The sequence below is a fragment of the Cebidichthys violaceus genome, unplaced genomic scaffold (genome assembly GCF_023349555.1).
Source record: "Cebidichthys violaceus isolate CVI_PGR_0920_01 unplaced genomic scaffold, fCebVio1.0.p SCAF_32, whole genome shotgun sequence".
NCBI lineage: Eukaryota > Metazoa > Chordata > Actinopteri > Perciformes > Stichaeidae > Cebidichthys > Cebidichthys violaceus.
Genome location: NW_027176506.1, coordinates 26,771 through 52,500, shown reverse-complemented (window position 1 = coordinate 52,500; position 25,730 = coordinate 26,771). Strand labels below are relative to the sequence as shown.

Sequence of the window (25,730 nt, the reverse complement as noted above, 5' to 3'; positions counted from 1 at the left end):
TGTGTGTATATATATATATATATATATATATATATATATATACACATACATGTATTTGTGTATATATTTATATATCTACATACATATATTTGTGTGTATGTATATATATATACACAAAAATATATGTATGTATATATATGAATATATACATACATATAATAGTTTGTATACATATATATATATATATATATATACACACACTTTTGTGTATATATTTAAAAATATACATACATACATATATTTGTGTATTTGTGTGTGTATATACAAGTATATATATAAATACATATAATAGTTTGTATACATATATATATACACACTTTTGTGTATATATTTAAAAATATACATACATACATATATTTGTGTATTTGTGTGTGTATATACAAGTATATATATAAATACATATATATACACATACAATTAAAAAATGATGGCAACAAAGTGACACTTATGAAGTTCTACAAATTTGATTATAAAATATTGAATAAATTCACTAAATTTAAACAGAAATAAGTATATCCAAAGCAAAACAGATTTATATTTACTAAGGATCTGAGTAAATGTAATTTGTATTTACTCAATATCTGGGTGAACTTGATTTGTATTTATTAATCCTCTGAGGGAAATAGATTTATATTTACTGATTATTTGAGTTAAATTGATATAAGCTTACTAAATATCTGGATAAGCGACCAGTCACGCTGCCAATATTCTCAACTACACAGTTGATTTCTCTCCTAAAGATTCTCAGAGGTGAAATGAATGATGTAATAAACAAAACTTATATAAAACTTACATTTCTGGTCTGTGTCTCTGCTGCGTTGGTGCTCAGCCCTCTGGTATCTTCGGACCGGGTAGCCTACCTTTGGACTACTGGAACAACAAAATGAGCTCATTCTCCTTCCGCCTTAGCTAGGCTAACGTTAGCATATAGCAGACACCTGTAACGCCTGGAAGGGTGGAGCCAATCGGAGGCAGAGTAGGGGGCTGGTTATCCCACAAGGCATTGTGGGTAGATGCACCCAGCGAGTCACGATTGTCGTTCCCATCAAAAACGTGTCAAAGAAACAAGACAGCAGTCATTTTGTTCATGTTGTTGTCAGTGGATTCATTTGAGACTTTGTGGTGAGGAACAGACCGATTACATAAAGAGCACATAGAAGTAACACAACCACACTGAGAGACAAAGGTTTTGTGTAGAACCTGTGCTATGGGCGGGAAGCTAGTGGCCCGGCCCATCCACAGTGATCTCTGTGACCCACTTCTGCATCCTGTCCCCTCCATGTACTGCCTGATAATAATCAAAATAATATGTTGTTATAATAAGTAGCAGTTAGCAGCATCGTGTTCCAGCCTTTGGGGGGGAAACACTGGAGACCCCTCACGGATGCAGCAAGCATAAATCACTCTTAAGGTTGTACAAGGAGGAAGCGTTTAGGAGAGGAGACAAGGACAGGTTTAAAGAGTCTAAGCACAGGTTCAGCCATGAGCTGAGAGATGCTAAACAACTGTACTCAGAGAAACTTCAACAGCAGGTCTCAGCTAATGACTGCTTCTGTCTGAAAGCTTCTCACACTGACGTATACTCAAGCAACACAATGCTTGTTGTGATTGTATGTCATGGTGGGTGAGTTGGAAGTGTTTGGATGTGTGCTGCTGTCTTTTTAACTTTGGACATTTCTCTGTTTTAGCCCCTCCCCTCAGGAAGCTCTGCCTTCTGAGGGGAGGGGCTAAATGAGAATTAACACATTATTGTCACAACAAATATGACCCTTTAATCTACTCTTCTGTGATTGGCTGCAAAGGAAGGAGACGTCTAATAAACATTCCTGTTTTTAAATGCAGGTTCAACTGTCTGAATATAAATGTAAAAACATCCAAATAAGTTTTGATGAAAATTGCAAATACATTTAAAAACAAATATTTGTGTATTTTTTTATATTTACTTCAATAAACAAATATGTGTCTATTTCTCCAGGACTCCAGGCTGAAGGAAATCACACATCAACAGGTGAATAGAGAAAGAAAAGAGAAATAAAGATTTAATGAAGCAGAATCAGAAGTCAAGTTTGATATTTTAATAATTATATTTAGTTATTTACTGACGACTCTCTTGTTTCTGTTCAGAACCTGTCAGGTTGGTGGGAGGAGCCAGTCGCTGTGCAGGAACACTGGAGGTGAAACATCAAGGAGACTGGAGACCAGTAGAAGACTCTTACTGGAGCCTGAAGACAGCAGCTGTTGCCTGTAGAGATCTGGACTGTGGCTCTGCTGTTTCTATCAGACGGAGAGAGGAGTCCTCAAAGAGATCTGTGTGGAGGATCAACTCTGACTGTGTTGACTCTGGATCTGCTCTGAGAGAGTGTTTAACATCAAGTTCCTCTTCCTCCATCGTGGATCTCACCTGCTCAGGTAAGCCCATCAGTGACATCATCTATGTAGCACCCCAACACTCTATAGAGAGTAGACCTAAGTTACCCTTTAAACTGGAATGATGGGGTGTTTGGTATCCTAAGGTAGCTACCACCAAGGTTTACCTGATTTGGGTGAAATTTAGATTATTTATATTACGCTCTTAATAAACTAAATAAACTGTCAAACTTAATAGATCTAAACACTTAGACCACACTCTATTTTAAATAACTGACCACAGACAACTTTTTGGGATGAAAAGGAAATGAAGGTTTACTGACTGCTTTTTACAATGTTCAAATCATATTTACGATTTCGGGGGACAAGAAACAAAACAGCAATAACTCAAATTAGAAACCTTTTAACATAAGAAATAGTACTTTCTGAAATAATATGAAACCAAAAGTTAATAAGTAAACAAATTGTTTGGACAAGTATATAAAAGTGAATTATCTTCTATCAACACAACTTAAATGTCTTCAGCTTTCTTTGTGAAAACCCCTATTCCCTGTATTCACTTCTTCACTACAGCAGAACTCAGTGTATAACAGAATAGTTCAACTTTAAACACACATGGGCCCACACACACTCACTCACACAACAATGAGAAAGCTGCAGGCCTGTGGAGCTCGGGTGCGGTGATGCCTCCTGAATCCTTATCCTCAGCAGAGCAAAGACACAGAAAGTCTAAAGTCACAGTTCAGCTTCAGTCTCGGAGAAAACAGTTTGTGGTCCAAAAAATGAAACACGTTGACAGCGGAGGTGAAGACCACGGCGGTGAAGTCCTCCTCAGGAACACACCAACAGTCCTTTCTGGTCAACAATGGCGTCCTCTGGTCCAGTGACTCAGCAACTTTTACTCTTCACAGCAGGGACGTGAGGTCAGGGGACAAGTAAAAAACAAATAATGCTAAAATAAAATAAATATTAATATTTCTCTACTGATCTGTGCTATAAATGTAATTTCTGTATGATTCCAATCATTTCAAGCCTTTTTATAATCTAAATCTCTGAATGATGTCATGTCCTGTTCAAACAGAGGAGACAGTGAGGTAAGACAGTGACCAGCTGTTCCTCACCTCAGACTGTGAATCATCACTAACTGGGTTGAGATCGTGTCTTTTTCTGTCTCATTGTTTGTCACCACTGTAATATCTGTAGACTCTTTTATTATATGTCCTTTCTTTACATAGAATAATGTGTTTCACGTCTGTGTAGAACATGTTTAGTGTTGATCTGACATTAAACCGCAGTGAAAAAGCACAGAGAGACAAACAGTACCTCTGCCTCACTGAAGGGGGCGAGAGAGAGCCCACGGGTCGGTTTATGCTTGTTCTGTTGTTGCTCTTCTTCTACACTTCTCTTCTTCTTCTACGCTTCTCTTCTTCTTCTACACTTCTCTTCTTCTACGCTTCTCTTCTTCTTCTACGCTTCTCTTCTTCTTCTACGCTTCTCTTCTTCTACGCTTCTCTTCTTCTTCTACGCTTCTCTTCTACACTTCTCTTCTTCTTCTACGCTTCTCTTCTTCTAAGCTTCTCTTCTTCTAAGCTTCTCTTCTTCTACGCTTCTCTTCTTCTAAGCTTCTCTTCTTCTTCTACGCTTCTCTTCTTCTTCTACGCTTCTCTTCTTCTTCTACGCTTCTCTTCTTCTACACTTCTCTTCTTCTACACTTCTCTTCTTCTTCTACGCTTCTCTTCTTCTAAGCTTCTCTTCTTCTAAGCTTCTCTTCTTCTTCTACGCTTCTCTTCTTCTAAGCTTCTCTTCTTCTTCTACGCTTCTCTTCTTCTACGCTTCTCTTCTTCTACACTTCTCTTCTTCTTCTACACTTCTCTTCTACACTTCTCTTCTTCTTATATTTTGCTTTGACCACAAGAACGTAAGATTCAATATCTAAGCTTAAAAATGTCTCTAAAAACAGTGAATTATGACCAAATCAACATCAGTTCATCGTCGGACAGGTAAAGTAACCTTTTATGTGTTTGTTGTTCTCTTTATACATCCTGGTTGTTACGCAGATTTTCGCGGGTGGCGCCCGCGAGCGCTCCGCTTCTGAAACGCTCCCGGTGTAATCAGATATGTTCCTTACCTATGTGTGTGTAAAGAATGCTGATATGAAATATGAAAAACAACCAGTAGTCAATGGTCAAGCTGCCAGTTGAATGGTGATGGAAGCTTCTCTATTGGGTTGATATATTTGTAAATCTGACTTCTGTAGAGTCAGAGCCTCACCAGACACGAGCCTCACCGCACGTCACTGCTTCACAGACAGCCTTGAACAAAACTCTCGGCTAAATCAACTGAGATGAAGCAGTAAATGAGCAGTGGTGTCCACAGCTAACAGTTTCCTTATCTAACCTAAACATTCACCAAGCTACCTCCCCTCACATGTCTCTGCATTCCTCCTGTTCTCTCTTTATTTCTCTCTCTGCGTTTCTTTTCTCTTCGCCCCGCCCTCTCCTTTACCTACAACCAATTACTGCAGGTGAGGCTGAATGACACCTAGAGTAACCAATCAAACAACAAAGCTCAAACTGAAGGCACTATCGGTGTTTTTTTATTGTTTTAACTCTCACTTAGTTTAACCCATTGTTTGCTGTCAATATTGTTTAGAGCTGTTTATTTCAACTCCTTATTCAACTATTTACATCCTACTTTATTTAGGACTAAATGATCTTAATCCCTCAGTTAACCCCTTTCTCTTGATTAAACTAAATTACTTTCAGGTTGATTTCCTTACTGAGTTATTTCATCCAACTTTATTAGGAACTAACTTGTTTTAATAGTTAACTTTTACACCAGGGCTTCATCTATGTGACAATCTACTTCCTATGTTGTGGTCCAGTCCCTCCCTGACTACATCCTGGGAATCTGTGTATAAAACACTCTCTGAGGTGCTCTATCCCTTCATGAGTCTTCACCTGTCTCTTCCTTATTCGGTGTACCGTTAAATTCTCCATTGTCTGCTTTCAAACGTGACTTTTCTGCATGTTTAACTCTACTGGCTCAGCACCTGGTGTTGCTGAAGTGGAGACATGTTTCTTCATCAAGTTCAAGGCACATCTTCTGAGGTGTGGATACTTGTGTTCCATCAGTAAGTCCCATAACTCTTCATTCATGCCAGGTGTTTCCCTTGATTTGATCTCAATGTAAATGTGCAGTGAGAGAATCTCTGTCTCAGCAGCAGAGCTGTCCAGGTGGAACACTGATACTATTTAGCTCTCAGTGAAGCTCTTCTGATGTTCTCATGTTGCTCCTCATAGATGTCAAGCTGCACAATGTCTTTGTCCTGATGTTTCACTTCTGTCTGCATGTGAGGAAAGTTCACAGCGTTGAAGCCTACTTGACAGCAGTTGTCTTTTAAACGTGTTTCCTTCACTGATCCTGTTGATGACATGTTCATCAGAATCCTGCAGCTCTAAATCAGCTTCGTTGAACAGTAGAGGGAGATCTGTCACAAACACTGAATCCAGAAGCCACTGGTAGTCCTCTAGCTGTGCATCTTCTGCATGTGATGAAAGATTCAGAAAGTCTCACTGAATGTCAACAACAATGTTCCTCTGCTCAGCATCTTACATCAGTGTGCAGCAGTAGGTCTCTGTGTTCAAAGCCCTTCTCCTCCAAGTGAGTCCAGAAGACCATTCTCTGTAGAGTCCTGGTCCCAACACAACTCACAGTCTTCAAGGCAACATCCCTCCCTTCTTTCATGTTGATCATCTTCACCACAACGCTTGCTGCTGAATTCTACATGATAATAAAGGAAGTAGAGGAACATTCTCTGTGTTATCACAACATGATGAACCCAGTAGCACTAATCCGTCTCTGAGCTTCTGAGCTCCGTTTCATAATGCAGCTCCAAAGTGTCCTACTTTGGTAAGACCACGCTCACACTGCAGACAAGACAGACGCTGTTTGAATCTCAGTAAACATGAAAAGAATCCTCCTCCAGTCTGACTAAATATGTTAACTTTATGATCTTTGATATTTGTGTTTTGAGCTAACTTAGCTAGCTGGTTATTGATTATTATTATTAGTATATAAATATTATTGACTTATTGTGTTATTGAATTGTGTCTCTGAATCATTGTTTCATGACATCTTGTTATTTAGTGTCTGGTGTCTTTTCTCTCTCTCTCTTTCATCTTCTATCATCTCTTCAGACTCTGTCAGGCTGGTGAATGGGACTAGTCTGTGCTCAGGCAGACTGGAGGTGAAGTCTAACCAGTCTAACCAGTGGTGGTCCTCAGTGTGTGAAGATGACTTTGACCAGCAGGATGCAGAGGTGGTCTGTAGGGAGCTTGGCTGTGGGGCTCCTTCAGTCCTCCAGGGGGCGCTCTATGGAGAAGTGGAGGCTCCAATGTGGACCAAAGAGTTCCAGTGTGGAGGCCATGAGTCTGTTCTGCTGGACTGTAGAAGCTCAGGCTCAGATAGAAACACCTGCTCACCTGGCAAAGCTGTTGGACTCACCTGCTCAGGTAGAAGAGGAGCTGCAGCTTTGATCTGGTTCATTTCTGTTCTACTGAAACTCACTTTGTTCTTTTACTGACGACTCTCTTGTTTCTGTTCAGAACCTGTCAGGTTGGTGGGAGGAGCCAGTCGCTGTGCAGGAACACTGGAGGTGAAACATCAAGGAGACTGGAGACCAGTAGATGACTCTTTCTGGAGCCTGAAGACAGCAGCTGTTGCCTGTAGAGATCTGGACTGTGGCTATGCTGTTTCTATCAGACGGAGAGAGGAGTCCTCATGGAGATCTGTGTGGTGGATCAACTCTTACTGTGTTTACTCTGGATCTGCTCTGAGAGATTGTTTAACATCAAGTTCCTCTTCCTTCATCGTGGATCTCACCTGCTCAGGTAAGCCCATCAGTGACATCATCTATGTAGCACCCCAACACTCTATAGAGAGTAGACCTAAGTTACCCTTTAAACTGGAATGATGGGGTGTTTGGTATCCTAAGGTAGCTACCACCAAGGTTTACCTGATTTGGGTGAAATTTAGATTATTTATATTACGCTCTTAATAAACTAAATAAACTGTCAAACTTAATAGATCTAAACACTTAGACCACACTCTATTTTAAATAACTGACCACAGACAACTTTTTGGGATGAAAAGGAAATGAAGGTTTACTGACTGCTTTTTACAATGTTCAAATCATATTTACGATTTTGGGGGACAACAAAACAGCAATAACTCAAATTAGAAACCTTTTAACATAAGAAATAGTACTTTCTGAAATAATATGAAACCAAAAGTTAATAAGTAAACAAATAGTTTGGACAAGTATATAAAAGTGAATTATCTTCTATCAACACAACTTAAATGTCTTCAGCTTTCTTTGTGAAAACCCCTATTCCCTTTATTCACTTCTTCACTACAGCAGAACTCAGTGTATAACAGAATAGTTCAACTTTAAACACACATGGGCCCACACACACTCACTCACACAACAATAAGAAAGCTGCAGGCCTGTGGAGCTCGGGTGCGGTGATGCCTCCTGAATCCTTATCCTCAGCAGAGCAAAGACACAGAAAGTCTAAAGTCACAGTTCAGCTTCAGTCTCGGAGAAAACAGTTTGTGGTCCAAAAAATGAAACACGTTGACAGCGGAGGTGAAGACCACGGCGGTGAAGTCCTCCTCAGGAACACACCAACAGTCCTTTCTGGTCAGCAATGGCGTCCTCTGGTCCAGTGACTCAGCAACTTTTACTCTTCACAGCAGGGACGTGAGGTCAGGGGACAAGTAAAAAACAAATAATGCTAAAATAAAATAAATATTAATATTTCTCTACTGATCTGTGCTATAAATGTAATTTCTGTATGATTCCAATCATTTCAAGCCTTTTTATAATCTAAATCTCTGAATGATGTCATGTCCTGTTCAAACAGAGGAGACAGTGAGGTGAGACAGTGACCAGCTGTTCCTCACCTCAGACTGTGAATCATCACTAACTGGGTTGAGATTGTGTCTTTTTCTGTCTCATTGTTTGTCACCACTGTAATATCTGTAGACTCTTTTATTATATGTCCTTTCTTTACATAGAATAATGTATTTCACGTCTGTGTAGAACATGTTTAGTGTTGATCTGACATTAAACCGCAGTGAAAAAGCACAGAGAGGTAAACAGTACCTCTGCCTCACTGAAGGGGGCGAGAGAGAGCCCACGGGTCGGTTTATGTTTGTTCTGTTGTTGCTCTTCTTCTACACTTCTCTTCTTCTAAGCTTCTCTTCTTCTTCTACACTTCTATTCTTCTACACTTCTCTTCTTCTTCTACGCTTCTCTTCTTCTTCTACACTTCTCTTCTTCTACACTTCTCTTCTTCTTCTACACTTCTCTTCTTCTTATATTTTGCTTTGACCACAAGAACGTAAGATTCAATATCTAAGCTTAAAAATGTCTCAAAAAACAGTGAATTATGACCAAATCAACATCAGTTCATCGTCGGACAGGTAAAGTAACCTTTTATGTGTTTGTTGTTCTCTTTATACATCCTGGTTGTTACGCAGATTTTCGCGGGTGGCGCCCGCGAGCGCTCCGCTTCTGAAACGCTCCCGGTGTAATCAGATATGTTCCTTACCTATGTGTGTGTAAAGAATGCTGATATGAAATATGAAAAACAACCAGTAGTCAATGGTCAAGCTGCCAGTTGAATGGTGATGGAAGCTTCTCTATTGGGTTGATATATTTGTAAATCTGACTTCTGTAGAGTCAGAGCCTCACCAGACACGAGCCTCACCGCACGTCACTGCTTCACAGACAGCCTTGAACAAAACTCTCGGCTAAATCAACTGAGATGAAGCAGTAAATGAGCAGTGGTGTCCACAGCTAACAGTTTCCTTATCTAACCTAAACATTCACCAAGCTACCTCCCCTCACATGTCTCTGCATTCCTCCTGTTCTCTCTTTATTTCTCTCTCTGCGTTTCTTTTCTCTTCGCCCCGCCCTCTCCTTTACCTACAACCAATTACCGCAGGTGAGGCTGAATGACACCTAGAGTAACCAATCAAACAACAAAGCTCAAACTGAAGGCACTATCGGTGTTTTTTTATTGTTTTAACTCTCACTTAGTTTAACCCATTGTTTGCTGTCAATATTGTTTAGAGCTGTTTATTTCAACTCCTTATTCAACTATTTACATCCTACTTTATTTAGGACTAAATGATCTTAATCCCTCAGTTAACCACTTTCTCTTGATTAAACTAAATTACTTTCAGGTTGATTTCCTTACTGAGTTATTTCATCCAACTTTATTAGGAACTAACTTGTTTTAATAGCTAACTTTTACACCAGGGCTTCATCTATGTGACAATCTACTTCCTATGTTGTGGTCCAGTCCCTCCCTGACTACATCCTGGGAATCTGTGTATAAAACACTCTCTGAGGTGCTCTATCCCTTCATGAGTCTTCACCTGTCTCTTCCTTATTCGGTGTACCGTTAGATTCTCCATTGTCTGCTTTCAAACGTGACTTTTCTGCATGTTTAACTCTACTGGCTCAGCACCTGGTGTTGCTGAAGTGGAGACATGTTTCTTCATCAAGTTCAAGGCACATCTTCTGAGGTGTGGATACTTGTGTTCCATCAGTAAGTCCCATAACTCTTCATTCATGCCAGGTGTTTCCCTTGATTTGATCTCAATGTAAATGTGCAGTGAGAGAATCTCTGTCTCAGCAGCAGAGCTGTCCAGGTGGAACACTGATACTATTTAGCTCTCAGTGAAGCTCTTCTGATGTTCTCATGTTGCTCCTCAGAGATGTCAAGCTGCACAATGTCTTTGCCCTGATGTTTCACTTCTGTCTGCATGTGAGGAAAGTTCACAGCGTTGAAGCCTACTTGACAGCAGTTGTGTCTTTTAAACGTGTTTCCTTCACTGATCCTGTTGATGACATGTTCATCATAATCCTGCAGCTCTAAATCAGCTTCGTTGAACAGTAGAGGGAGATCTGTCACAAACACTGAATCCAGAAGCCACTGGTAGTCCTCTAGCTGTGCATCTTCTGCATGTGATGAAAGATTCAGAAAGTCTCACTGAATGTCAACAACAATGTTCCTCTGCTCAGCATCTTACATCAGTGTGCAGCAGTAGGTCTCTGTGTTCAAAGCCCTTCTCCTCCAAGTGAGTCCAGAAGACCATTCTCTGTAGAGTCCTGGTCCCAACACAACTCACAGTCTTCAAGGCAACATCCCTCCCTTCTTTCATGTTGATCATCTTCACCACAACGCTTGCTGCTGAATTCTACATGATAATAAAGGAAGTAGAGGAACATTCTCTCTGTTATCACAACATGATGAACCCAGTAGCACTAATCCGTCTCTGAGCTTCTGAGCTCCGTTTCATAATGCAGCTCCAAAGTGTCCTACTTTGGTCAGACCACGCTCACATTGCAGACAAGACAGACGCTGTTTGAATCTCAGTAAACATGAAAAGAATACTCCTCCAGTCTGACTAAATATGTTAACTTTATGATCTTTGATATTTGTGTTTTGAGCTAACTTAGCTAGCTGGTTATTGATTATTATTATTATTAGTATATAAATATTATTGACTTATTGTGTAATTGAATTGTGTCTCTGAATCATTGTTTCATGACATCTTGTTATTTAGGTCTGGTGTCTTTTCTCTCTCTCTCTTTCATCTTCTATCATCTCTTCAGACTCTGTCAGGCTGGTGAATGGGACTAGTCTGTGCTCAGGCAGACTGGAGGTGAAGTCTAACCAGTCTAACCAGTCTAACCAGTGGTGGTCCTCAGTGTGTGAAGATGACTTTGACCAGCAGGATGCAGAGGTGGTCTGTAGGGAGCTTGGCTGTGGGGCTCCTTCAGTCCTCCAGGGGGCGCTCTATGGAGAAGTGGAGGCTCCAATGTGGACCAAAGAGTTCCAGTGTGGAGGCCATGAGTCTGCTCTGCTGGACTGTAGAAGCTCAGGCTCAGATAGAAACACCTGCTCACCTGGCAAAGCTGTTGGACTCACCTGCTCAGGTAGAAGAGGAGCTGCAGCTTTGATCTGGTTCATTTCTGTTCTACTGAAACTCACTTTGTTCTTTTACTGACGACTCTCTTGTTTCTGTTCAGAACCTGTCAGGTTGGTGGGAGGAGCCAGTCGCTGTGCAGGAACACTGGAGGTGAAACATCAAGGAGACTGGAGACCAGTAGATGACTCTTTCTGGAGCCTGAAGAAAGCAGCTGTTGCCTGTAGAGATCTGGACTGTGGCTCTGCTGTTTCCACCAGACAGAGAGAGGAGTCCTCAGAGAGATCTGTGTGGTGGATCAACTCTGACTGTGTTGCCTCTGGATCTGCTCTGAGAGAGTGTTTAACATCATCTTTCTCTCCCTTCATCATGGATCTCACCTGCTCAGGTAAGCCCATCAGTGACATCATCTATGTAGCACCCCAACACTCTATAGAGAGTAGACCTAAGTTACCCTTTAAACTGGAATGATGGGGTGTTTGGTATCCTAAGGTAGCTACCACCAAGGTTTACCTGATTTGGGTGAAATTTAGATTATTTATATTACGCTCTTAATAAACTTAATAAACTGTCAAACTTAATAGATCTAAACACTTAGACCACACTCTATTTGAAATAACTGACCACAGACAACTTTTTGGGATGAAAAGGAAATAAAGGTTTACTGACTGCTTTTTACAATGTTCAAATCATATTTACGATTTCGGGGGACAAGAAGCAAAACAGCAATAACTCAAATTAGAAACCTTTTAACATAATAAATAGTACTTTCTGAAATAACATGAAACCAACAGTTAATAAGTAAACAAATAGTTTGGACAAGTATATAAAAGTGAATTATCTTCTATCAACACAACTTAAATGTCTTCAGCTTTCTTTGTGAAAACCCCTATTCCCTTTATTCACTTCTTCACTACAGCAGAACTCAGTGTATAACAGAATAGTTCAACTTTAAACACACATGGGCCCACACACACTCACTCACACAACAATGAGAAAGCTGCAGGCCTGTGGAGCTCGGGTGCGGTGATGCCTCCTGAATCCTTATCCTCAGCAGAGCAAAGACACAGAAAGTCTAAAGTCACAGTTCAGCTTCAGTCTCGGAGAAAACAGTTTGTGGTCCAAAAAATGAAACACGTTGACAGCGGAGGTGAAGACCACGGCGGTGAAGTCCTCCTCAGGAACACACCAACAGTCCTTTCTGGTCAGCAATGGCGTCCTCTGGTCCAGTGACTCAGCAACTTTTACTCTTCACAGCAGGGACGTGAGGTCAGGGGACAAGTAAAAAATAAATAATGCTAAAATAAATATTAATATTTCTCTACTGATCTGTGCTATAAATGTAATTTCTGTATGATTCCAATCATTTCAAGCCTTTTTATAATCTAAATCTCTGAATGATGTCATGTCCTGTTCAAACAGAGGAGACAGTGAGGTGAGACAGTGACCAGCTGTTCCTCACCTCAGACTGTGAATCATCACTAACTGGGTTGAGATTGTGTCTTTTTCTGTCTCATTGTTTGTCACCACTGTAATATCTGTAGACTCTTTTATTATATGTCCTTTCTTTACATAGAATAATGTATTTCACGTCTGTGTAGAACATGTTTAGTGTTGATCTGACATTAAACCGCAGTGAAAAAGCACAGAGAGGTAAACAGTACCTCTGCCTCACTGAAGGGGGCGAGAGAGAGCCCACGGGTCGGTTTATGCTTGTTCTGTTGTTGCTCTTCTTCTACACTTCTCTTCTTCTTCTACGCTTCTCTTCTTCTTCTACACTTCTCTTCTTCTACGCTTCTCTTCTTCTTCTACGCTTCTCTTCTTCTTCTACGCTTCTCTTCTTCTACGCTTCTCTTCTTCTACGCTTCTCTTCTTCTTCTACACTTCTCTTCTTCTACGCTTCTCTTCTTCTACGCTTCTCTTCTTCTTCTACACTTCTCTTCTTCTACACTTCTCTTCTTCTACGCTTCTCTTCTTCTTCTACACTTCTCTTCTTCTACACTTCTCTTCTTCTACGCTTCTCTTCTTCTACGCTTCTCTTCTTCTTCTACACTTCTCTTCTTCTTCTACACTTCTCTTCTTCTTCTTCGACACTTCTCTTCTTCTTCTTCGACACTTCTCTTCTTCTTCTTCGACACTTCTCTTCTTCTTCTACACTTCTCTTCTTCTTCTACACTTCTCTTCTTCTACGCTTCTCTTCTTCTTCTTCTACACTTCTCTTCTTCTTCTACACTTCTCTTCTTCTACACTTCTCTTCTTCTTCTACACTTCTCTTCTTCTTCTACACTTCTCTTCTTCTTCTACACTTCTCTTCTTCTTCTACGCTTCTCTTCTTCTTCTATGCTTCTCTTCTTCTTCTACACTTCTCTTCTTCTATGCTTCTCTTCTTCGACACTTCTCTTCTTCTACACTTCTCTTCTTATATTTTGCTTTGACCACAAGAACGTAAGATTCAATATCTAAGCTTAAAAATGTCTCAAAAAACAGTGAATTATGACCAAATCAACATCAGTTCATCGCCGGACAGGTAAAGTAACCTTTTATGTGTTTGTTGTTCTCTTTATACATCCTGGTTGTTACGCAGATTTTCGCGGGTGGCGCCCGCGAGCGCTCCGCTTCTGAAACGCTCCCGGTGTAATCAGATATGTTCCTTACCTATGTGTGTGTGTAAAGAATGCTGATATGAAATATGAAAAACAACCAGTAGTCAATGGTCAAGCTGCCAGTTGAATGGTGATGGAAGCTTCTCTATTGGGTTGATATATTTGTAAATCTGACTTCTGTAGAGTCAGAGCCTCACCAGACACGAGCCTCACCGCACGTCACTGCTTCACAGACAGCCTTGAACAAAACTCTCAGCTAAATCAACTGAGATGAAGCAGTAAATGAGCAGTGGTGTCCACAGCTAACAGTTTCCTTATCTAACCTAAACATTCACCAAGCTACCTCCCCTCACATGTCTCTGCATTCCTCCTGTTCTCTCTTTATTTCTCTCTCTGCGTTTCTTTTCTCTTCGCCCCGCCCTCTCCTTTACCTACAACCAATTACCGCAGGTGAGGCTGAATGACACCTAGAGTAACCAATCAAACAACAAAGCTCAAACTGAAGGCACTATCGGTGTTTTTTTATTGTTTTAACTCTCACTTAGTTTAACCCATTGTTTGCTGTCAATATTGTTTAGAGCTGTTTATTTCAACTCCTTATTCAACTATTTACATCCTACTTTATTTAGGACTAAATGATCTTAATCCCTCAGTTAACCACTTTCTCTTTATTAAACTAAATTACTTTCAGGTTGATTTCCTTACTGAGTTATTTCATCCAACTTTATTAGGAACTAACTTGTTTTAATAGCTAACTTTTACACCAGGGCTTCATCTATGTGACAATCTACTTCCTATGTTGTGGTCCAGTCCCTCCCTGACTACATCCTGGGAATCTGTGTATAAAACACTCTCTGAGGTGCTCTATCCCTTCATGAGTCTTCACTTGTCTCTTCCTTATTCGGTGTACCGTTAAATTCTCCATTGTCTGCTTTCAAACGTGACTTTTCTGCATGTTTAACTCTACTGGCTCAGCACCTGGTGTTGCTGAAGTGGAGACATGTTTCTTCATCAAGTTCAAGGCACATCTTCTGAGGTGTGGATACTTGTGTTCCATCAGGAAGTCCCATAACTCTTCATTCATGCCAGGTGTTTCCCTTGATTTGATCTCAATGTAAATGTGCAGTGAGAGAATCTCTGTCTCAGCAGCAAAGCTGTCCAGGTGGAACACTGATACTATTTAGCTCTCAGTGAAGCTCTTCTGATGTTCTCATGTTGCTCCTCATAGATGTCAAGCTGCACAATGTCTTTGTCCTGATGTTTCACTTCTGTCTGCATGTGAGGAAAGTTCACAGCGTTGAAGCCTACTTGACAGCAGTTGTGTCTTTTAAACGTGTTTCCTTCACTGATCCTGTTGATGACATGTTCATCATAATCCTGCAGCTCTAAATCAGCTTCGTTGAACAGTAGAGGGAGATCTGTCACAAACACTGAATCCAGAAGCCACTGGTAGTCCTCTAGCTGTGCATCTTCTGCATGTGATGAAAGATTCAGAAAGTCTCACTGAATGTCAACAACAATGTTCCTCTGCTCAGCATCTTACATCAGTGTGCAGCAGTAGGTCTCTGTGTTCAAAGCCCTTCTCCTCCAAGTGAGTCCAGAATACCATTCTCTGTAGAGTCCTGGTCCCAACACAACTCACAGTCTTCAAGGCAACATGCCTCCCTTCTTTCATGTTGATCATCTTCACCACAACGCTTGCTGCTGAATTCTACATGATAATAAAGGAAGTAGAGGAACATTCTCTCTGTTAGCACAACATGATGAACCCAGTAGCACTAATCCGTCTCTAAGCTTCTGAGCTCCGTTTCATAATGCAGCTCCAAAGTGTCCTACTTTGGTAAGTCCACGCTCACATTGCAGACAAGACAGACGCTGTTTGAATCTCAGTAAACATGAAAAGAATTCTCCTCCAGTCTGACTAAATATGTTAACTTTATGATCTTTGATATTTGTGTTTTGAGCTAACTTAGCTAGCTGGTTATTGATTATTATTATTAGTATATAAATATTATTGACTTATTGTGTTATTGAATTGTGTCTCTGAATCGTTGTTTCATGACATCTTGTTATTTAGTGTCTGGTGTCTTTTCTCTCTCTCTCTTTCATCTTCTATCATCTCTCCAGACTCTGTCAGGCTGGTGAATGGGACTAGTCGGTGCTCAGGCAGACTGGAGGTGAAGTCTAACCAGTCTAACCAGTCTAACCAGTGGTGGTCCTCAGTGTGTGAAGATGACTTTGACCAGCAGGATGCAGAGGTGGTCTGTAGGGAGCTTGGCTGTGGGGCTCCTTCAGTCCTCCAGGGGGCGCTCTATGGAGAAGTGGAGGCTCCAATGTGGACCAAAGAGTTCCAGTGTGGAGGCAATGAGTCTGCTCTGCTGGACTGTAGAAGCTCAGGCTCAGATAGAAACACCTGCTCACCTGGCAAAGCTGTTGGACTCACCTGCTCAGGTAGAAGAGGAGCTGCAGCTTTGATCTGGTTCATTTCTGTTCTACTGAAACTCACTTTGTTCTTTTACTGATGACTCTCTTGTTTCTGTTCAGAACCTGTCAGGTTGGTGGGAGGAGACAGTCGCTGTGCAGGAACACTGGAGGTGAAACATCAAGGAGACTGGAGACCAGTAGAAGACTCTTTCTGGAGCCTGAAGACAGCAGCTGTTGCCTGTAGAGATCTGGACTGTGGCGCTGCTGTTTCTACCAGACGGAGAAAGGAGTCCTCAGAGAGATCTGTGTGGTGGATCAATTCTTACTGTGTTGACTCTGGATCTGCTCTGAGAGATTGTTTAACATCAGGTTCCTCTTCCTCCATCGTGGATCTCACCTGCTCAGGTAAGCCCATCAGTGACATCATCTATGTAGCACCCCAACACTCTATAGAGAGTAGACCTAAGTTACCCTTTAAACTGGAATGATGGGGTGTTTGGTATCCTAAGGTAGCTACCACCAAGGTTTACCTGATTTGGGTGAAATTTAGATTATTTATATTACGCTCTTAATAAACTTAATAAACTGTCAAACTTAATAGATCTAAACACTTAGACCACACTCTATTTTAAATAACTGACCACAGACAACTTTTTGGGATGAAAAGGAAATGAAGGTTTACTGACTGCTTTTTACAATGTTCAAATCATATTTACGATTTCGGGGGACAAGAAGCAAAACAGCAATAACTCAAATTAGAAACCTTTTAACATAAGAAATAGTACTTTCTGAAATAATATGAAACCAAAAGTTAATAAGTAAACAAATTGTTTGGACAAGTATATAAAAGTGAATTATCTTCTATCAACACAACTTAAATGTCTTCAGCTTTCTTTGTGAAAACCCCTATTCCCTGTATTCACTTCTTCACTACAGCAGAACTCAGTGTATAACAGAATAGTTCAACTTTAAACACACATGGGCCCACACACACTCACTCACACAACAATAAGAAAGCTGCAGGCCTGTGGAGCTCGGGTGCGGTGATGCCTCCTGAATCCTTATCCTCAGCAGAGCAAAGACACAGAAAGTCTAAAGTCACAGTTCAGCTTCAGTCTCGGAGAAAACAGTTTGTGGTCCAAAAAATGAAACACGTTGACAGCGGAGGTGAAGACCACGGCGGTGAAGTCCTCCTCAGGAACACACCAACAGTCCTTTCTGGTCAGCAATGGCGTCCTCTGGTCCAGTGACTCAGCAACTTTTACTCTTCACAGCAGGGACGTGAGGTCAGGGGACAAGTAAAAAACAAATAATGCTAAAATAAAATAAATATTAATATTTCTCTACTGATCTGTGCTATAAATGTAATTTCTGTATGATTCCAATCATTTCAAGCCTTTTTATAATCTAAATCTCTGAATGATGTCATGTCCTGTTCAAACAGAGGAGACAGTGAGGTGAGACAGTGACCAGCTGTTCCTCACCTCAGACTGTGAATCATCACTAACTGGGTTGAGATTGTGTCTTTTTCTGTCTCATTGTTTGTCACCACTGTAATATCTGTAGACTCTTTTATTATATGTCCTTTCTTTACATAGAATAATGTGTTTCACGTCTGTGTAGAACATGTTTAGTGTTGATCTGACATTAAACCGCAGTGAAAAAGCACAGAGAGGCAAACAGTACCTCTGACTCACTGAAGGGGGCGAGAGAGAGCCCACGGGTCGGTTTATGCTTGTTCTGTTGTTGCTCTTCTTCTACACTTCTCTTCTTCTTCTACGCTTCTCTTCTTCTAAGCTTCTCTTCTTCTACACTTCTCTTCTTCTTCTACACTTCTCTTCTTCTTCTACGCTTCTCTTCTTCTTCTACACTTCTCTTCTTCTTCTACGCTTCTCTTCTTCTACACTTCTCTTCTACGCTTCTCTTCTTCTACGCTTCTCTTCTTCTTCTACACTTCTCTTCTTCTTCTACGCTTCTCTTCTTCTACGCTTCTCTTCTTCTTCTACACTTCTCTTCTTCTTCTACGCTTCTCTTCTTCTTCTACGCTTCTCTTCTTCTTCTACGCTTCTCTTCTACACTTCTCTTCTTCTACGCTTCTCTTCTTCTTCTACGCTTCTCTTCTTCTTCTACGCTTCTCTTCTTCTTCTACGCTTCTCTTCTTCTTCTACACTTCTCTTCTTCTACACTTCTCTTCTTCTTCTACGCTTCTCTTCTTCTCCACTTCTCTTCTTCTTATATTTTGCTTTGACCACAAGAACGTAAGATTCAATATCTAAGCTTAAAAATGTCTCAAAAAACAGTGAATTATGACCAAATCAACATCAGTTCATCGTCGGACAGGTAAAGTAACCTTTTATGTGTTTGTTGTTCTCTTTATACATCCTGGTTGTTACGCAGATTTTCGCGGGTGGCGCCCGCGAGCGCTCCGCTTCTGAAACGCTCCCGGTGTAATCAGATATGTTCCTTACCTATGTGTGTGTAAAGAATGCTGATATGAAATATGAAAAACAACCAGTAGTCAATGGTCAAGCTGCCAGTTGAATGGTGATGGAAGCTTCTCTATTGGGTTGATATATTTGTAAATCTGACTTCTGTAGAGTCAGAGCCTCACCAGACACGAGCCTCACCGCACGTCACTGCTTCACAGACAGCCTTGAACAAAACTCTCGGCTAAATCAACTGAGATGAAGCAGTAAATGAGCAGTGGTGTCCACAGCTAACAGTTTCCTTATCTAACCTAAACATTCACCAAGCTACCTCCCCTCACATGTCTCTGCATTCCTCCTGTTCTCTCTTTATTTCTCTCTCTGCGTTTCTTTTCTCTTCGCCCCGCCCTCTCCTTTACCTACAACCAATTACCGCAGGTGAGGCTGAATGACACCTAGAGTAACCAATCAAACAACAAAGCTCAAACTGAAGGCACTATCGGTGTTTTTTTTATTTTTTAACTCTCACTTAGTTTAACCCATTGTTTGCTGTCAATATTGTTTAGAGCTGTTTATTTCAACTCCTTATTCAACTATTTACATCCTACTTTATTTAGGACTAAATGATCTTAATCCCTCAGTTAACCACTTTCTCTTGATTAAACTAAATTACTTTCAGGTTGATTTCCTTACTGAGTTATTTCATCCAACTTTATTAGGAACTAACTTGTTTTAATAGTTAACTTTTACACCAGGGCTTCATCTATGCGACAATCTACTTCCTATGTTGTGGTCCAGTCCCTCCCTGACTACATCCTGGGAATCTGTGTATAAAACACTCTCTGAGGTGCTCTATCCCTTCATGAGCCTTCACCTGTCTCTTCCTTATTCGGTGTACCGTTAGATTCTCCATTGTCTGCTTTCAAACGTGACTTTTCTGCATGTTTAACTCTACTGGCTCAGCACCTGGTGTTGCTGAAGTGGAGACATGTTTCTTCATCAAGTTCAAGGCACATCTTCTGAGGTGTGGATACTTGTGTTCCATCAGTAAGTCCCATAACTCTTCATTCATGCCAGGTGTTTCCCTTGATTTGATCTCAATGTAAATGTGCAGTGAGAGAATCTCTGTCTCAGCAGCAGAGCTGTCCAGGTGGAACACTGATACTATTTAGCTCTCAGTGAAGCTCTTCTGATGTTCTCATGTTGCTCCTCAGAGATGTTAAGCTGCACAATGTCTTTGTCCTGATGTTTCACTTCTGTCTGCATGTGAGGAAAGTTCACAGCGTTGAAGCCTACTTGACAGCAGTTGTGTCTTTTAAACGTGTTTCCTTCACTGATCCTGTTGATGACATGTTCATCAGAATCCTGCAGCTCTAAATCAGCTTCGTTGAACAGTAGAGGGAGATCTGTCACAAACACTGAATCCAGAAGCCACTGGTAGTCCTCTAGCTGTGCATCTTCTGCATGTGATGAAAGATTCAGAAAGTCTCACTGAATGTCAACAACAATGTTCCTCTGCTCAGCATCTTACATCAGTGTGCAGCAGTAGGTCTCTGTGTTCAAAGCCCTTCTCCTCCAAGTGAGTCCAGAATACCATTCTCTGTAGAGTCCTGGTCCCAACACAACTCACAGTCTTCAAGGCAACATCCCTCCCTTCTTTCATGTTGAACATCTTCACCACAACGCTTGCTGCTGAATTCTACATGATAATAAAGGAAGTAGAGGAACATTCTCTCTGTTAGCACAACATGATGAACCCAGTAGCACTAATCCGTCTCTGAGCTTCTGAGCTCCGTTTCATAATGCAGCTCCAAAGTGTCCTACTTTGGTCAGACCACGCTCACATTGCAGACAAGACAGACGCTGTTTGAATCTCAGTAAACATGAAAAGAATTCTCCTCCAGTCTGACTCAATATGTTAACTTTATGATCTTTGATATTTGTGTTTTGAGCTAACTTAGCTAGCTGGTTATTGATTATTATTATTAGTATATAAATATTATTGACTTATTGTGTTATTGAATTGTGTCTCTGAATCGTTGTTTCATGACATCTTGTTATTTAGTGTCTGGTGTCTTTTCTCTCTCTCTCTTTCATCTTCTATCATCTCTCCAGACTCTGTCAGGCTGGTGAATGGGACTAGTCTGTGCTCAGGCAGACTGGAGGTGAAGTCTAACCAGTCTAACCAGTCTAACCAGTGGTGGTCCTCAGTGTGTGAAGATGACTTTGACCAGCAGGATGCAGAGGTGGTCTGTAGGGAGCTTGGCTGTGGGGCTCCTTCAGTCCTCCAGGGGGCGCTCTATGGAGAAGTGGAGGCTCCAATGTGGACCAAAGAGTTCCAGTGTGGAGGCAATGAGTCTGCTCTGCTGGACTGTAGAAGCTCAGGCTCAGATAGAAACACCTGCTCACCTGGCAAAGCTGTTGGACTCACCTGCTCAGGTAGAAGAGGAGCTGCAGCTTTGATCTGGTTCATTTCTGTTCTACTGAAACTCACTTTGTTCTTTTACTGACGACTCTCTTGTTTCTGTTCAGAACCTGTCAGGTTGGTGGGAGGAGACAGTCACTGTGCAGGAACACTGGAGGTGAAACAAGGAGACTGGAGACCAGTAGATTACTCTCTCTGGACCCTGAAGACAGCAGCTGTTGTCTGTAGAGATCTGGACTGTGGCTCTGCTGTTTCTATCAGACAGAGAGAGGAGTCCTCAGAGAGATCTGTGTGGTGGATCTACTCTCACTGTGTTGACTCTGGATCTGCTCTGAGAGATTGTTTAACATCAGGTTCCTCTTCCTTCATCGTGGATCTCACCTGCTCAGGTAAGCCCATCAGTGACATCATCTATGTAGCACCCCAACACTCTATAGAGAGTAGACCTAAGTTACCCTTTAAACTGGAATGATGGGGTGTTTGGTATCCTAAGGTAGCTACCACCAAGGTTTACCTGATTTGGGTGAAATTTAGATTATTTATATTACGCTCTTAATAAACTAAATAAACTGTCAAACTTAGACCACACTCTATTTTAAATAACTGACCACAGACAACTTTTTGGGATGAAAAGGAAATGAAGGTTTACTGACTGCTTTTTACAATGTTCAAATCATATTTACGATTTCGGGGGACAAGAAACAAAACAGCAATAACTCAAATTAGAAACCTTTTAACATAAGAAATAGTACTTTCTGAAATAATATGAAACCAAAAGTTAATAAGTAAACAAATAGTTTGGACAAATATATAAAAGTGAATTATCTTCTATCAACACAACTTAAATGTCTTCAGCTTTCTTTGTGAAAACCCCTATTCCCTGTATTCACTTATTCACTACAGCAGAACTCAGTGTATAACAGAATAGTTCAACTTTAAACACACATGGGCCCACACACACTCACTCACACAACAATAAGAAAGCTGCAGGCCTGTGGAGCTCGGGTGCGGTGATGCCTCCTGAATCCTTATCCTCAGCAGAGCAAAGACACAGAAAGTCTAAAGTCACAGTTCAGCTTCAGTCTCGGAGAAAACAGTTTGTGGTCCAAAAAATGAAACATGTTGACAGCGGAGGTGAAGACCACGGCGGTGAAGTCCTCCTCAGGAACACACCAACAGTCCTTTCTGGTCAGCAATGGCGTCCTCTGGTCCAGTGACTCAGCAACTTTTACTCTTCACAGACAGCCTTGAACAAAACTCTCGGCTAAATCAACTGAGATGAAGCAGTAAATGAGCAGTGCTGTCCACTTAGTTTAACCCATTGTTTGCTGTCAATATTGTTTAGAGCTGTTTATTTCAACTCCTTATTCAACTATTTACATCCTACTTTATTTAGGACTAAATTATCTATAATTGTTTCCATAATAAAAGTTATTGAGGGAAATATTGGATCATGGAAAGACAAATCTTTCTAATGAATGAAGAAAGTTGTTTGTGATCCTTTTGTTGTTCAGACTACAATGAACATCAATTTAAACCAGATGAATCAGAAAACATATCAAATATAAACTAGAGTTTAATCTGTGCTCTGTCTTCACTCTGGTGTGAAACTGTAGTCAGTCAGTCCGATCAGCTGCAGCGTCCAATCACATCACTGACGAACAGTAAGGGGCCCTTAAAACACTTCCTGGAAGCCTGTTCTCGTGCGTCCTCGCTCATGGCTCCTCGATCCTCGATCCTCCGAGCAGGAATAAGAGCTTTGGGTCGGCCGTCAATATGGCGGCGCAGAACAACTTCCGGTTCAAGCGAAGAGCGAGGAAACGACAACTAAGAGACTTGGGATGTACCTATTGGTCGGTGTGTTTCTTGCACCGCTGAACAAGTGCCATAAAGGCTGGAAAAGCTGTGCCGGTTAATTCTCAATTATATAACGGTTTTAGGTCCAGGGTCCGGATACAACGACGTCTGGGTCCGGATCCGGTCCGCAGTCCGATTAGTGACCCCTGATCTATGACATCATCTCTGACAGCAATGTTTCCAGTATGTTCCTTCCTCTGTCACAGTGACAGTCAGTGGGTTTGCATTGGACTGAACTGTAAAGTTAACCAGGACAACGTCATCCTGAAGTGTAGAGAGGTGGGCTTGTTTCTGGAAGCTTCAAAGCCTCCATAGACTGCTGAGCTCCACCTGGCAGGACACACCTGTCTGTCTCTCTGTCTGTCTGTCAGACCTGTGACATCACGTCCTCATTCAGGGTCCATCTTGTTCAACGGAGGGTAAACGTGAACTTTTATCATCTCTCTGTGTTTACAGACCTGCTGCTTCAGCCAATCATCTCTGTGTCCTCCTCAATGTACGGGGTCTCTGAGGCCCAGCAGCAGGGGGCTCGGGCGCTCAGGCGCTCCACCTTCACCATCCTCTGCTCCATCCAGCCACAGTACCCAGGAGGCTCCTTCCAGCTCACCTTCACCTCCTCCAACTCAGCACACAACTACACCCAGCCAGCTGTCAATCACTCTGCCCACTTCCTGTTTCCTGCTGCAGAGCCCGCCCACCAAGGAAGCTACAGCTGTGTTTATCACGTATATGTTTTTAATCATACCTTCTCCTCTGAGAGCCGTCTGCTCTCCATCACTGTCTTGGGTAAGCTGACTGTTTACATGCAGGTTTGAAGATGATTGGTCCAGACTGACTGAAGATGATCAGCTGACCACAGAGTCCATGTTGTTGTTTCTGGAGTGACACTGTGACTCCTGTCATTGTGTTACACATGTCATATAGTAACCAAACCTAAACAAAGTCCATCAAAGACAACAGCTAACAATCTACTGTAGGACAGAGCAGGTTTGGTTACCAGGATAACTCTGGTTCTCTGAGAACTGAAGCAGCTTTTGATGTGACCAATCACAAAGCTGCACTGCCACCACATCACTCATAACACCCCTCAGCCCCCAACTCGCCATTTTCAAGTGTAGTTCCTCCACCTATCAGAAGCAAGAAGGGCGGTGTGCTCCGATACCTCACTCAGAGAACCAGGCTGATCCTGGAGACCAAACGTTGAGACGTCGTTAATGATAGCAATTATGTACGATAGGTCCACTTCTTCTCTAACGTCTGTGATTCAAACAGTGAACATGAAGTAAACATGGAGAGTAATACGTGTCAGTGGTTGTAGGTTTCAGGGTCAATGGAGCTGTTGGACTCATGATGTCGTGTGATGTGATGACTGTCCATGTGTTTCTTCAGATCCATTACCTCTGATCATCAAAGCCATCGTCCTGCCACTGACTCTGCTGGTGGTGAACGTTGCCCTTTACTTCTACTGTAAGGTACTGACACACGTCTGTTGTTTAGACCAGCGACTGAAATGAAGCTCTCGCTCTGTGTTCAGTGAACTGAAGACAGGACTGTGCTGTCATGTCTCTCCAGGCCAACAGGGGGCAGATGCCGTGCAGACAGAAGAACACTGAGCTGGATCATTATATCCTGGGTGTTCCTGCAGCTGAAGAAGAAGAAGAAGAAGAAGAAGAAGAAGCTCAGGGAGCAGAGTAGCTCCTCCAAGGAGCTCCTCTCACATCCAGATGATTTCTACCACACAACCACCATCAGCTCCCTTTGATAGCATGTTCCCTTAAACCAGAAGGCTGAATATGATATCACATTATTACAGCCTGTCTTTGTTACTCTCAACAATGTGTTGGTCTCTCCATACCTTCTGACTTCCTGTCTGTGGCTCTCAGCTCCAAGCCCATTGGTTCCTGCTGAAGACATAAATCTTTAAAAACACCTCACAGATATAAAGTTTCATTTAAAACTAGACTTGAGAGCAGGTTTACCAGAGTCCAAGCAGAAACCAAAGACTATCAGGATCAATGTTAATGTGATGTATTAGAATAAACATGACCCATTGACTTATATCTTCTACATTCTGTAGAACGATACTCAATGTTGACAATCTGTTGCTGTTTGTCCTTTAAAACATAGAATGAACTTCATGACTTCACTTATTGTAGTGAGCAAGATTTTGGCAGCAGGACAACATTTAGCTAAAAGATATTCATAATACAAATATGAACAACGTCCCGCTGTGATCAGCCCCTAAAACCTCATTTATTTCTCTTTCACAAATGTTACTATTTTGCTCATTGTTGTACTTCATGATTTTACTTCATTGTTGTACTTCATGATTTTACTTCATTGTTGTACTTCATGATTTTACTTCATTTTGTATTTAAGGATTTTACTTATTTTTTTCATAATTAAGGCTTTTCTTATTTCGTTAGAATATTGTTATTAAGGATTTTGATTATTTTTTATAATGAAGGATTCTGCTTGCATCATAAGACAACTGTAATTTTAGATTTTGCTTGTTTTTTTATAATTAGAGGGTTTTACTTAAAACATGCATTTTGGTTAATTTTGTAATTTAGGATTTTACTTATTTCATAAGAATTTTGCTTATTTTGTACTTCATGAATG

General features: G+C 41.2%; 1 protein-coding gene across 1 annotated transcript; it reads left to right on the top strand.

Moving 5' to 3' along the window:
• Positions 1-2,122: 2,122 nt before the first annotated feature.
• LOC137882509 (scavenger receptor cysteine-rich type 1 protein M130-like) lies at positions 2,123-25,713 on the top strand. The gene is made up of 12 exons (XM_068724850.1): positions 2,123-2,409; positions 6,567-6,881; positions 6,975-7,259; positions 11,060-11,383; positions 11,477-11,761; positions 16,104-16,427; positions 16,521-16,805; positions 20,942-21,265; positions 21,359-21,640; positions 23,565-23,894; positions 24,498-24,580; positions 24,681-25,713. Exons 2-12 carry the CDS (start codon positions 6,764-6,766, stop codon positions 24,801-24,803), a joined length of 2,763 nt encoding a protein of 920 aa, XP_068580951.1. The 5' UTR covers positions 2,123-2,409; positions 6,567-6,763; the 3' UTR covers positions 24,804-25,713.
• Positions 25,714-25,730: the final 17 nt, after the last annotated feature.

What these genes read in the sequence shown, in the direction of transcription:
- LOC137882509 (XM_068724850.1), top strand. Translation starts at nt 6,764, where the DNA reads ATGTGGACCAAAGAGTTCCAGTGTGGAGGCCATGAGTCTGTTCTGCTG. An exon ending in CGTGGATCTCACCTGCTCAG is followed by an intron (nt 7,260 to 11,059) that starts GTAAGCCCATCA and finishes TCATCTCTTCAG; the next exon opens with ACTCTGTCAGGCTGGTGAAT. An exon ending in TGTTGGACTCACCTGCTCAG is followed by an intron (nt 11,384 to 11,476) that starts GTAGAAGAGGAG and finishes GTTTCTGTTCAG; the next exon opens with AACCTGTCAGGTTGGTGGGA.